This window comes from Marmota marmota, unplaced genomic scaffold, assembly GCF_001458135.2.
Source record: "Marmota marmota marmota unplaced genomic scaffold, marMar, whole genome shotgun sequence".
In the NCBI taxonomy this organism is placed as follows: Eukaryota; Metazoa; Chordata; class Mammalia; order Rodentia; family Sciuridae; genus Marmota; species Marmota marmota.
In genome coordinates, this window is record NW_026000241.1 from 1,930,213 (window position 1) to 1,942,430 (window position 12,218).

At 53.2% G+C, this 12,218-nt stretch overlaps 3 protein-coding genes across 6 annotated transcripts in view; 2 read left to right on the forward strand and 1 right to left on the reverse strand.

Moving 5' to 3' along the window:
• Positions 1-1,997: 1,997 nt before the first annotated feature.
• On the reverse strand, positions 1,998-5,309 carry Prdx2 (peroxiredoxin 2). The gene is made up of 6 exons (XM_015489104.2): positions 5,157-5,309; positions 4,578-4,682; positions 4,332-4,485; positions 3,646-3,768; positions 3,354-3,484; positions 1,998-2,325 (listed from the first exon to the last, which is right to left on the reverse strand). The coding sequence occupies exons 2-6, from the start codon at positions 4,678-4,680 to the stop codon at positions 2,240-2,242; spliced, it is 597 nt and encodes a 198-aa protein (XP_015344590.1). The 5' UTR covers positions 4,681-4,682; positions 5,157-5,309; the 3' UTR covers positions 1,998-2,239.
• A 63-nt stretch (positions 5,310-5,372) lies between these two features.
• Thsd8 (thrombospondin type 1 domain containing 8) lies at positions 5,373-8,491 on the forward strand. Of its 2 annotated transcripts, none has more exons than XM_048795014.1 (3): positions 5,373-5,631; positions 7,059-7,267; positions 8,357-8,491. In XM_048795014.1, exons 1-2 carry the CDS (start codon positions 5,484-5,486, stop codon positions 7,259-7,261), a joined length of 351 nt encoding a protein of 116 aa, XP_048650971.1. In that variant the 5' UTR covers positions 5,373-5,483; the 3' UTR covers positions 7,262-7,267; positions 8,357-8,491. The 2 variants fall into 2 exon arrangements, with proteins under 2 accessions (XP_048650971.1, XP_048650972.1); XM_048795015.1 differs by having other exon boundaries at positions 8,360-8,477.
• The window catches only part of Rnaseh2a (ribonuclease H2 subunit A), a 5,811-nt gene continuing 2,062 nt past the window's right edge, over positions 8,470-12,218 (forward strand). For all 3 annotated transcript variants that reach the window (XM_048795011.1, XM_015489103.2, XM_048795012.1), the window contains exons 1-6: positions 8,470-8,772; positions 8,991-9,062; positions 9,196-9,322; positions 9,427-9,514; positions 11,286-11,423; positions 11,528-11,615. In XM_048795011.1, coding sequence (XP_048650968.1) covers positions 8,646-8,772; positions 8,991-9,062; positions 9,196-9,322; positions 9,427-9,514; positions 11,286-11,423; positions 11,528-11,615 — 640 coding nt within the window. In that variant the 5' untranslated portion in view covers positions 8,470-8,645. The remainder of the gene's footprint in view (positions 8,773-8,990; positions 9,063-9,195; positions 9,323-9,426; positions 9,515-11,285; positions 11,424-11,527; positions 11,616-12,218) is intronic.

The following is a 12,218-nucleotide window of genomic DNA, read 5'->3' on the forward strand; positions in this document are numbered from 1 at the left end:
TTTCTGTTGTCTTTATTTCTCCCAAGCCGGGCGGGTGGAGGGAGGAGAGTACTGGGCTATCCCACCCCACTGCTGATTGTGGCTCGCTTTTGTGTGTATCCCCCTTTTTTTGTCCAGGCATTTTAAGGTCCCAGCTTGGGCGTCCAACCCTCTCCAGGTCCCTTTTCTCCGGAGTTGGAAGGTACGGGTGAGGGACCGCCAAGAAGCACAGCACACGGGCAAGTCGCTCGGGGCGGGATGCGAGGTGCGCAGGCGTGGCCCCGCCCAGCCGCTCGCACCGGGGCTTTCCCCGCTGACGCAGCGGAAGCGCTGCCCATATATGGGCCGATTCTGCCCAGTGACGCTACCGCGGTCTCTGGGCAGATTCCGGGAATCCCCTCCCCCGCTCTGCCCGGCAGGGCCGCGGCGCCGGGAAGGGGGCCGGGATTTTCCCGGGCGGGCGGCTGCCTGGGCCCGGAAAACCCCAGGCCTGGGTCCAGAGCGCCCGCGGTGGGCGGGCTGCTCTCTCCTGGACTCTAGGAGCCACCTCCGAGCCTCCCTCAACCGGCTGGCGCCTGGGCCCCGCTGCGCCCACGCCCCCTGTCTGATCTGACCCGGGCGAAGGATTGCCGCTGCCTCTGCGCGGTTGCCGACGCCGCCCCCCACAACTCCCGCCAGGAAGGGCGGCGCCCGCCTGCCAGTTTCCCCTCCCGGGTGCCAGAGCGGGGCGACTGCCAGGTCCGGTCCTGCCAGGGCGGCTACTTGGGCCTCTGGGCGCCACCACCACCCTTATGCCATGCCCCCTGTTCAACAGCTGGGACCAGGGAGGAGGCGGGAACTGCTGGAGTGCCCCGGTAGGGTCTGGCTGGCCTGGAAGTTGGAACCCTCAAGAGCAGAGAAGAAACCAGGTCATTGCGGTGGGGCTGGCAGAACAGACACTTTCGTTAATCCATGTATAAATAAATACAGGAGGGGGTGTGTGGCTCAGTGGTAGAGCACTTGCACAGGAATGAGAGAAGCCCAGGGTTCCAGTCCCATCACCACTAAAAAACAACACCACACACACACACACACACACACACACACAAGAAAAAAGTAGAAAAAACTCCAAGGGAGATGAGATGAGTGACCCTTAATACTGCCTGAGTAGCAGTATTAATAGGGGTATATAGATTAAATGAGCATATTAGCCTTGTTCTTTGGAAAGAAATGGGGGCTCAGAGTGACAAAGCCACTAGCTTAAATACATGCATCATCAAAACTGCACCCCCTGGGAACACTGCCTTACTTCTAATTAGTCTGCCTCCTAAAGTAATGCTCACCCTCCCACAGCAGGGGTATACCAACAGCCCTTCCTTGGGACTGGGAATGGAACTCAGGCTCCCACTGCTGGTTCTGCTTTCAGGACTGGGTTCCCACCTTCTTCCCCCATAAGACTGGATTTAACAGGGATCCTTCCAGTTCTAGTAACTGTTAACTGGGCCTTAAGTAGAGCCTGGTGCTTAGAACTTCACATACTTTTTTTTTTTTTAAGTCCATGCCAGCTCCTGGCTTTTCTTTATTTATTTAGTTAGTTATTGGCAGACACAACATCTTTGTTTGTATGTGGTGCTGAGGATCGAACCCGGGCCGCACGCATGACAGGCGAGCGCGCTACCACTTGAGCCACATCCCCAGCCCCAAACTTCACATACTTTTAACTTGCACAGTCATCTGGGCTGGTAGTCTTCCTTCCCAGGGAAGAGCACAACTGTTAAATGACATTGAACCCAGACTGGCCGATGGTATGGTATAGATGCTGAAATGCATGGCCACTTGTCAGGATGTAGGGTGTTCTGAAACCTATCCCCGCTCCTAGGGGCACCAAGCATCCTCCGCTGCCCTTTGGAAACTTCTCAGGCAAGGAGTCAGCAGTGCATGAAGTAAGGCCGCCACCTTGTGGTGAAAATTAGTAAACACAGGGTCGGTTTTCCAGGGCGCAAGTACCCAGCCTGATAAAACACACCAACACAGTCATATCTGTTCCTAACACTTTATTGGTCACCTATATACCTGTACCCAGTTGGATAGAAAGGGGTCACTATTAACCAGATCCCATGTAGGGGATGAGAAAGTGGAAAGCCTTGGCCTAGTTTACCAGCCCTCCCCCTACTATGGAGTTTGGAAGGGGCAGGTCCTGCCTTTCTTGGGTCAGCATAGAGCACCCAGGTAGGGGCACAGATGGAATCCAAGGACACAGGCTCACTGCCTGTTTGTCAGCCTAGTTGTGCTTGGAAAAATATTCCTTGCTGTCATCCACGTTGGGCTTGATTGTGTCACTGCCAGGCTTCCAGCCAGCGGGGCAAACTGTGGAAAGATACAGGGATGCACACATGAGACTAAAGCCCCATAATCAAGCTCAGGGGACGAACAGAGGGCATGCCAGATCCTGGATTGCAGAAGACAAAGCTAGAACCAAGTGGTCCAGACCCAAGAATGTGCATATTAAGAGAAGCCCCCTCAAGCTCAGCTGCAGTATCTTCTAGCTGACATTTTCCTGTTCTAGCCTTCACTTTTTTTTTTTGGCCCCTTTAATCCACTTTCTCCCTTGGCCCTAATGGACTTGGGGAACCTGGAGTTGGGTTTCTCTTCCACATAAGAAGATACTCTGGGTCTGGGGATATAGCTCAGTTGGTAGAGTGCTTGCCTTGCATGCACAAGGCCCTGGGCTCGATCCCCAGCACCAAAAAACAAAACAAGATACTCTGATCAGGCTGGGGTGTGGCTCATCTTTGCCTAGCATGTGCAAGGGCCTAGGTTCCATCCCTAACACCACAAGGGGGTGAGGGGAAGGTACTCTAATCTTTAATGCAAATAATATTATTCAAGCCTGACTTGGAACATGCCTTCTCAAATGACTTTTATAGATCTCTATCACCTCCTCCCAGCTGCCTGGTCTTTTTTTCTTTCTTTCTTCTTCTTCTTCTTCTTTTTTTTTTTTGTAACAGGGATTGAATCCAGGGGCATTTAACCACTGAACCACATCCCCAACCCTTTTTATATTTTATTTAGAGACAGGGTCTAACTAAATTTTTTAGGACCTTGCTAAGTTGCTGAAGCTGGCCTTGAACTTTCAATCCTCCTGCCTCAGCCTACTGAGCCCCTGGGATTACAGGCTTCCACCTAGCTGCCTGCTCTTGTATTGGAGCATTTCACCTGACCTTACCCACTTCCAGGATGGAAACTTCCTGCAGACAAGGCCCTGAGCTGAATTTTCTTTAGGGCCCTAACATCCATTCCACACAGGTGCAGGGGCAGGCAGTGAGTGTCCGAGTGATTGACAGTGGAGCTAAGGTCATATTCATGCGTGAACATGAATGTGTGTATCCACTCACCTTCCCCATGCTCATCTGTGTATTGGAAGGCCTGGACCAGCCGCAAAGCCTCATCCACAGAGCGACCCACGGGCAAATCATTAACAGTGATCTGGCGAAGGACTCCCTTGCCATCAATGATGAAGAGGCCCCTGAGGACATGATGGTTCATGATAAGGAGCTGGGAGCTCCCACTTTGAGGGCCAGGGAAGGGAAAACCATCCCACTGCCTGGTTATCCTGGGGACAGGGCTGGTGGTCTGGTCATCCTGGGGACAGGGCTCCCAGAAGTGGATTGTGCATCCCCTCCATACCTGTAGGCAATGCCCTCATCGCTTTTCAGCACGCCATAATTATGGGACAAGCTTCTGGTCACGTCAGCAAGCAGGGTGATGTTCAGGGGGCCCAAGCCTCCCTCCTTCCGTGGGGTGTTGATCCTGGAGATAGGGGAGACACGGTTGGGACCTCAGGATGTCTGACAAAGCAGGGTCCTCACCCTATGAGCCTGGGAGTGATAAGGGTTGGAGTGGGAGTGCTGGAAACCACAGATAAGGGGCCTTAGAGCAGGTCCTGCAAGCCCCACCCACCCCACCCTGGAGGTGTAGGGGCTGTATCCCCATAGCTGGGACAAGAATCCTGCCATGTCCAGCCAAGTGGCTTCATATGGCTGGAGCAGTAGCAGTAGAGAGCTAATGTCAGAGTCCCCATCCTCCTCTCGGTCTGTGTCCTGGGGCCCAGCCCTTCACTTGGTGAACTGGAGTTTCCACCTTCATGAAATAGGACAATACAGCCTGTCTTCTGAGAACTAAGAGAGATAAAGCATCTGCAACTTCACGGGGCCATGCATCTAGCTGCCAAATGTTAATTACTGTCATCATCCATCCTTAAGGACTTAGGAGTCATCATTTCCATTCTTTTCTAGATGAGGAAAGGGAGGCCACAGGCTTGGCTCTACTGTGTGAGCTTAGCTGCATCCTCCCTCCCTGGTCCCTGCTCCTACCAAGCCAAGTGGGTGAACTGAGAGTCGACAGAGACACCCAGCACCTCGCAGCCCAGCTTGCGGAAGTCCTCAGCATGTTCGCTGAAAGCGATGATCTCCGTGGGGCACACAAAAGTGAAGTCCAGTGGGTAGAAAAAGAGGACCACGTACTTCCCTGGGGTCGAGGGAAACAGATGAGAAATTAGGACCTAGCCTCTCTGATCCGTGGGCCCCGCCCCCACCTGGACCCCCGCCAGGCCGTCTCACCTCTGTAGTCAGAGAGCTTGACCTCCTTGAAGGCACCATCCACCACCGCGGTGGCTGTGAAGTCAGGGGCGGGCTTTCCAATGTGCGCGTTTCCAGAGGCCATGACTGAAAGCCAAGACCCGCGCTGATCAGTGCACAAGGGAAGACCCTTTGTCCTCCCTTTCCAAGGTCACGCTACGTGCTGGGCCCAGTTACGGAGACAGAGCAGAGGAGGCCGCGGCGCTCATACTCACCCTCCCCGCTGCCGGTTCTACAAGGCCGGGAGGCTGCCGGAGACCCGCCCCCTTAAGCAGAATAAAAGTGGCAGGGCCACTGTCCCTAGGCCCCACCAGTGAGTGAGCCTGAGCGCAGTGGCGCAAGCCCCAGTCCAGAGGAGATATCGAGAACCTCTGGGGCAGGGTGTGGGGAGCCCGGCTATCGGGCCCGTACTCCAAGGCTGGGGCCTCAGTTTCCCTCGCAAGGACAAAGGCAGCCACTATGGCGGATGGAAAACAAAGGCCGCCAGCAGGGAGGTCCTGATAGGGCCAGAACTCAGGAAGGGGGCTCACCCCCATTCAGATGTACACCAAGTGTCCATACCTGCGTGTGCAAGAGACGGACACGCTGAAGAACAGATGCACCGACTCGAGTTCTCAAAGCCAAGTGTGCCCTGGGCCGCGGAGTCTCTTATGCACCGCCCGAACCGTGACGCGCAGGGCTGGGGCGGGGCTGGCGATCCGAGCGGTCAGGTCCACTGCGCCGGCGAAGGGAGGGGGAGCGGCGCGGCTGGGCCTTGCGCCTGCGCGGTGAAGGGGACAGTTCGGCAGCCCGCCGCCACCACTGCGCTAGCCTGTGGGGTAGTGCGTGAGCCGCAAACTAGTCGCGTGGCTGGGTCCCAGAACGCGCTGGAGACGGTTGGCGTCAGGCATGGCCCGGCGCCAGCCGGCCTTGGTGCTGTTGCCTCTGATGCTCCTGGCGCGGACAACAGCTGTCCAGCTCTCCCCCGACTACCAGTACTTCGGCGACAAGGGAGAAGGTGACACCTGGGAGCTGCTGCGGCAGCAACATCAAAAGGGTAATCGCAGGCGGCGGGTATGACAATGCCCCATGACCCTACTTCTCCAGTTGGCTGCAAACAGACTCTCCTCCTCCATGGCTTTCAAATCTTCGCCCAGCTCCGCACTGCCAGCTCCCCTGGGGCTGGTTACTTTTCTCCAAGGCCCAGTTTTCTTATCTGTAAAGTGAAGTGAACACTGCCTGAAAGCAATTCACAGGAAGATCAGGCCTAGATAGGCAACAAACATGAAGACGGACACATCCATGAACTCATGGATAGGTGCTAGGAAGGGCAAAGACGGTGGAAGAAGGGGACAGGTACATTTGGGAATACAGAAAAAAAAAAAATTGGCAACCAACGCAGCCAGAATGATAAACAAAATCACGAAAAGCACAGATTTGGGGAGTCAGTGTCTCAGGCAAAGGGAACAGACAGTGCCAAGGCTAAAAAGCCTATTGGAGGAAAGGAAAGGGGGAATGTGATGTGGCAGAGACGGGGCAAGCTAGGGCATGAGTGTCAAGCTCTGAGAGCTGGGAGTTGGGGTAAGGCCTGCTTCATAGTGGCACAGAAAAAAAAATAGTAAAGACTGTTGTAGGAGTGTGGGCCTTAGTTCAGCACGGAAGACTTGCCTAGCATGCCAAAACAATGTTGTAAAGGACATCTTAATAAGTTGTGGTTTAGAGGGTATCTCAGACCCTAAGACCCTGTGTTCCATCCCCAGCACTCCACCGCCCCCACACAAAAAGTTACATATCTCCTTTTTCCTTTTTTTTTTTTGGTTGTGGGGAAGGACAGGATTGAACCCAGGGATGCTTTACCACTGAGCTACATCCATACATCCACAGCCTTTTTATTTTGAGACAGGGTTTTGCTAAATTGCTTAGGGCCTGGCTAAGTTGCTGAGGCTGGCCTCAAACTTGCAATTTTCCTGTCTCAGCCTTCTAAGTGGCTGAGATTGCTGGCATGTTCCACTGCCCCACTATTTATAGATTCTTTCAAAGTGATCATGATAATTATTTTGGTTCTTCATCAGGGGCTTTAAGTACCTTCATTATGTCAATTATGTCATTTAATTTACCACCTGTCAGCCCTGCTGGTAAGGTGGCATTGTGCCTGTTAGATAGGCCTATGATCAAGCCTCTGAGGACAAGAGTCAACTTCTCAACTTCGGATGGCAGGCACCAAGGGTGTCTATACTCCCACTGGGCAAGCTGGCACAGTTTAGAGATGTCAGTTTGCAGACCCTCTGGGCTCACCAGATGTGTGACCTTGGGAGAATGAATCTCTAGGTCTCAGTTTTCTCACCTGGGACTAATGGGAAGACTAAAAGGCATACAGGCAGAGCCTGCAAACTGCCTAGCAAATATGAGCCATTGGTTGTTAGTATAATTATCTTTGTGCCTTCCTGGAGGCACCCCTACCTGAGTCTTCATCTCTATCTTTAGTCTTGGAGGATTCGATCCTAGGCCCCTGGGGAAAGTGGCACTGTTTCTGCAACCTGGGCAAACAAGAACGCAGCCGCGAGGTGCTGGGCACAGCTCCAGATCCCATGGTGTTCATGGATCGAGAGAACCTGGTCCAGAGGAGGCCCTGCAGGCAAAGGGATTGTCCATCCTGCAAGCCAATTGACTGCAACTGGAGGCCCTGAACCCAGGTGAGAGACTGGCATAGAGGAGGCAGGCAGGGGCAGAAGCAACTGGCAAGGCCATGGGTCCCAAAGGAGGGGAGGGAAAGAGGAAGGGAGGTGTTTGTAGAGGGTGTGAGGCTAGTAAGAGGAAGGAGATAACTGGGGCCCTAAATCTGAGTCTTGAGGCCAGTAGGGGAGGGGCGAGCTGAGTCAAGACCTCTGAGTCAAGAGCCTTCAGGTGGGGTGGTGCACCCAGTAATCCCAGCAACTTGGAAGGCTGAGGCAGGAGGATTGGGAGTTCAAAGCCAACCTCAGCCAAAGCGAGGCACTAAACAACTCAGTGAGACCCTGCCTCTAAAGAAAATACATAATAGGAATAGGGCTGGGGATGTGGCTCAGTGGTTGAGTTCTTGCCTAGCAATGTGTGAGGCCCTGGGTCTAATCCTCAGCACCACATAAAGATAAATAATAAAATAAAGGTAATTGTGTCCATCTACAACAAAAAACAAAAAAGAGCCTTCCCTGATGTCCAGGAAGAAAACAAAAAGGTGGTATGCACTGGAGGGATGGGGAGATGGGGGAACTAGGAAATTGATAGAGGCGCATGGTTCCGATGAGCAGAAACCCACAGGCAGAGGACATGAACCCTACAGAGTCCAAGGGATAGAAGGAGAGGTGCGGCAGGAGTGGCAGAGGGGCCTGGGAGGGGAGAGCAGAAGAAAGGGGGGTTATGGGTTGAGGAGGCCTGAGACTCTATAAGCAGGAATCTGCTGGGTTGTGGATCTCCATTAGGAGTAGGGGAGGCTTGGCCCTAATTAGAGTAGGAGGCAGAGATCCTGGTAGCAGGGGGGATACAAGTTAACGGCCGAAAGTGGGAGTTTAGGGACTCCAACTTGGAAGGCCTGACCGAGAAACAATGGGAATACATAGTGCAGAAAACACAGTTTTCAGAATGCGTATATAAGGGCAGGAACCACGAGAATAAGGGCCGCCAAGGACCGGGGCCCAGTGGTGCGGAGAGCAACGGACTGGGCATGGTATTTGGCCTTCTTTGCCCCAAAACAGAGTCAAACTGAGCTGCGCCTCAGTTTCCCCTTTATTTTCCTCTTTTTTCAGCAGCGTCCACGAGCAAGGCACGAGAGACCCCGGGGCGGAGCTCGGAAAGTGACCTGGTGCAAAGCACGCCCTCCGTTGCCTCCCGTGGGGACTACAATTCCCAGGAGGCCGCACGGCAGCGGCGTCGGCGCTGCATGCGTAAACGTCCGCGCCGGCGGGAGCGTCGGGGGCGTGTCCCGCGCGCTGATTGGTCAGGATCCAGCGCTGCTGTGGAGCCCACGGCAATCGCGCGCCAAGGCCAGCGCCTGCGGCGCTCCTTCTTGCAGCTGGCGGCGGCCGCTGAGGGGGTATGGATTTCAGCGAGTTGGAGAAAGACAATACAGGCCGCTGTCGCCTGAGCTCGCCAGTGCCCGCCGTGTGCCGCAAGGAGTCATGCGTTCTCGGCGTCGATGAAGCGGGTCGGGGCCCTGTGCTTGGTGCGTCCCTAGGGCCAGGGAAGGGGAGGGGCGTAGTAAGGGAAAGACAGTCGCCCTGGAACCTGAGTCGGGATTGCATCCGACCTGGGGAAGCGTGATGACCATGGCATCGGTGGTGGCACTGAACAAAGCAGTGGTGATGGAAGAGAGTTGGTGGCTGACACGGACTCACTAGTTGGACCCTTGTTCCCAGAAATCTTGACATTTCTCCTCCCCAGGGCCCATGGTCTACGCCATCTGTTATTGTCCCTTGACCCGCCTGGCAGATCTGGAGGCTATGAAAGTGGCAGGTGAGCCTGAAATACACTTCTGAGGATGGGGTTCCTGGGCATGTGCCGGGTGGGGGGAGCAGGTGAGAAATCTAGGGGAAGAGCAGGAATTGGGAAAACAAGCTGCCCCCCTTTTCTCCAACTCTCCTCCCAGACTCAAAGACCATGTCGGAGAGCGATCGGGACAGGCTCTTTGCCAAAATGGAGGAGAACGGGGACTTTGTGGGCTGGGCTCTGGACGTGCTATCTCCAAACCTCATCTCTACCAGCATGCTTGGGCGGTGAGGGGTGCTTCAGAGGGGCTGGGGTGGAGGGGTAGGCCAGCATGGCCTAGGTGGGCCCTGTGGCTGGAATGGGTTTAACTGAGCTCTACCCACCACTGCAGGGTCAAATACAACCTGAACGCCCTGTCCCACGATACAGCTGCTGGACTAATACAGTATGCATTGGACCAGGGTGTGAGAGTCACCCAGGTGAGCTGATTGTTGGGTTGCCTCTATTTAATCATCTTTGGATGAAATGGAGGTTATGAAGTGCAGTGTGGCCTGGGGGTGGAGCTCAGTGGTAAGAGTATGTCCTTAGTATGTGCAGGGCCTTGAGTTCAATCCCCAACATCAAGAAAATAAAAAGATTATAATTGTTTTAAGAAAAAAGAAAGTGCAGTGGACAGATTCAACATCAGATCATCAGGAGTTGGGCTGGGGATGTGGCTCAAGCGGTAGCACGCTCGCCTGGCATGCGTGCTGCCCGGGTTCGATCCTCAGCACCACATACAAAGATGTTGTGTCTGCCGAAAACTAAAAAATAAATATTAAAAAAAATTCTCTCTCTCTCTCTTTAAAAAAAAAAAAAAGAGATCATCAGGAGTGCCTCAGGCATATTCATTGCTGCCACTGAATCCCCACTCCTGTTCCTGACCTAAATGTGTGCTCCATTGCTGTCTAATCTGAACCCCTATTCTAAAGGTCTAGAACAAGTCCCACGTCTGTCGATCTTCCCACAGCCTCTGTCCTAGCCCAGTGTACCCTCTGCAACCTGGAAATCTGCCCTGCTTCCTCCCTGATTCCCCCACCTTCATCCCCTTCCTCTCCAATCTGTTCCCCACACAGCAGACGGTTGTCTTTGTGAAATGTAAATCATGACATTTAATTTTATGATCACAGTGGAAATTAAATCAGGAAAATTGAGTCAAGTGGGGGAGAATGAGATTAAATTATCAGAGAAAAACATAAGTCAGCATTGCATCAATTGCTCTGAGTCAAAGATGGTAGGCTTTGTGAGAATTACCAGGGGAAATAACTCTGATACAGGAAATGTAGCAGGCAGACTTTGCTGAGGAAGTGGCTGAGGCCCCAACCCTGAATGCAGAGCTGGTGGGTGATGCTATACTTAGGGTTTCAAGGCTTAATCTGGAGAAACAGATGGTCAGCTGGTACACAAAAAGTAAATATGATTTCTGAAAATGATAATTTCCATAGAGGCACCACTTGAACCATCAGCTCCTTGACCTCACTTCTATGCTTCAACCATGGAGCCTCCAATCAGTTGTTCAGCAACATCCACATGGTTCAACCTCAGGGCCTTTGCACTGGCTCTTTCCTCCTCCTGGAACACTCTTTCCCAGATCTCCACATGGTTTATTTCCTTACTTCCTTCAAGTCTCTATTCTAATATCACCACTTTAGATCTTCCTTGTCAGTATTTAAAATTATAACCGCTTTAAACTTTTTCCTGTTCTGTACTTATCCTGGTTTTTGTCTTTGCCCTCACCAAGATTTTCACCCAACAAAGGCTGAGATTTTTCTGTAGTTTGTTTGCTGCCATGTCCTTACTACGTACGACAGCATCTGGCATGCACTAGGTGCTTAATAAGTGTGCAGTGTCTGCAGCATGATCAGGCAAAGCCTTTTGTGTGTGTGTGGGGGGGAGGGGGTGCTGAGGATGGAACCCAGGTCTTTGTGCATTCCAGGCAAGCACTCTTCCACTGAACTGCATCCCTAGCACCAACAAAATACTTTTTACATTTAATAAAAGTCAATGTCAGTCTGGGAAAAGGGCTCAGTGGTAGAGCACTTTCCTGGCATGTGTTAGGACCGAGGTTCCATTCCCAGCTCCCTGAGGAAAAAAAAAGAAAATGATTGTGGGAATTGAAAACAGCAAGTACAATGGCTGAGAGGTTGGAACCTTTGCACAGTTCTTTTTCCAGCTGTTTGTTGAATGAGAACATTTCTGTCACCATGATAGGTGTTCGTGGACACAGTGGGGCTGCCGGAGACATACCAGGAGCGGTTGCAGCAGCGCTTTACTGGAATTGACGTGACAGTCAAGGCCAAAGCAGATGCCCTCTACCCTGTGGTCAGCGCTGCCAGCATCTGTGCCAAGGTCAGCCCCCCACTGACCATGGATGATTTCTGGCATCTCTCTGGGAGGGACCAGCCTTGGCTCCCCTGGGGGAAGGAGATTCCAAGTTTCTGTCCTGCCTGCAGGTGGCTCGAGACCAGGCAGTGAAGAACTGGCAGTTTGTGGAAGACCTGCAGGACCTGGATGCTGATTATGGCTCCGGCTACCCTAATGGTGAGCAGATGGCAGTCAGGCCTGCTCTGCAGGTGCCCTGAGACCCCCACTGTGGTGGTACGTCGAGCACACTGCTGAAGGTTTCTAAATCGTTCTGGCTGCTCCGCTCCATAGCAGAAGAGTCTGAACCCCAGACACTGTACGTCTGATCAGGGCCTCATGGCCAGTGAGTGGCAGCTGGATTCCAGCTCATAGGCTCTCTCCTCCCCTCCCTCATTTTGCTGTCTGGAGCCCCAGAGAGTGAGAGACTGAGCTGGGCGTTGGTGACGCACACCTATGATCCCAGGGACTTGGGAGAGTGAGGCAGGAAGATCGAAAGTTCAAGCCAACCTCAACAACTTAGCGAGGCCCTAAGCAACTTTGCAAGACCCTGTCTCAAAAAAGGGTGGGGCTGGGGCTCTGTGGTTAAGCACCCCTGGGTTTTCAATCCTGGGGCAGGAGTGATGTTCACTGCAGAAATCCCAACCGGTGTCTAGTTCCTTTCCCTAGGCAGGAGCTGGGATATGGAGGAGGGGATTGCCAGACACTGTGGGGTCGGCTTGCTCAGAAGGGAAGACCATGAATCCTTCTTGTCCATAAATGTCAGGGGGCTTCTTGGCAGGC

What these genes read in the sequence shown, in the direction of transcription:
- Prdx2 (XM_015489104.2), bottom strand. Translation starts at nt 4,680, where the DNA reads ATGGCCTCTGGAAACGCGCACATTGGAAAGCCCGCCCCTGACTTCACA. An exon ending in CAGTTCACCCACTTGGCTTG is followed by an intron (nt 3,769 to 4,331) that starts GTAGGAGCAGGG and finishes CCCTATCTCCAG; the next exon opens with GATCAACACCCCACGGAAGG. An exon ending in CACAGATGAGCATGGGGAAG is followed by an intron (nt 2,326 to 3,353) that starts GTGAGTGGATAC and finishes ATCTTTCCACAG; the next exon opens with TTTGCCCCGCTGGCTGGAAG.
- Thsd8 (XM_048795014.1), top strand. Translation starts at nt 5,484, where the DNA reads ATGGCCCGGCGCCAGCCGGCCTTGGTGCTGTTGCCTCTGATGCTCCTG. An exon ending in GCGGCAGCAACATCAAAAGG is followed by an intron (nt 5,632 to 7,058) that starts GTAATCGCAGGC and finishes CTCTATCTTTAG; the next exon opens with TCTTGGAGGATTCGATCCTA.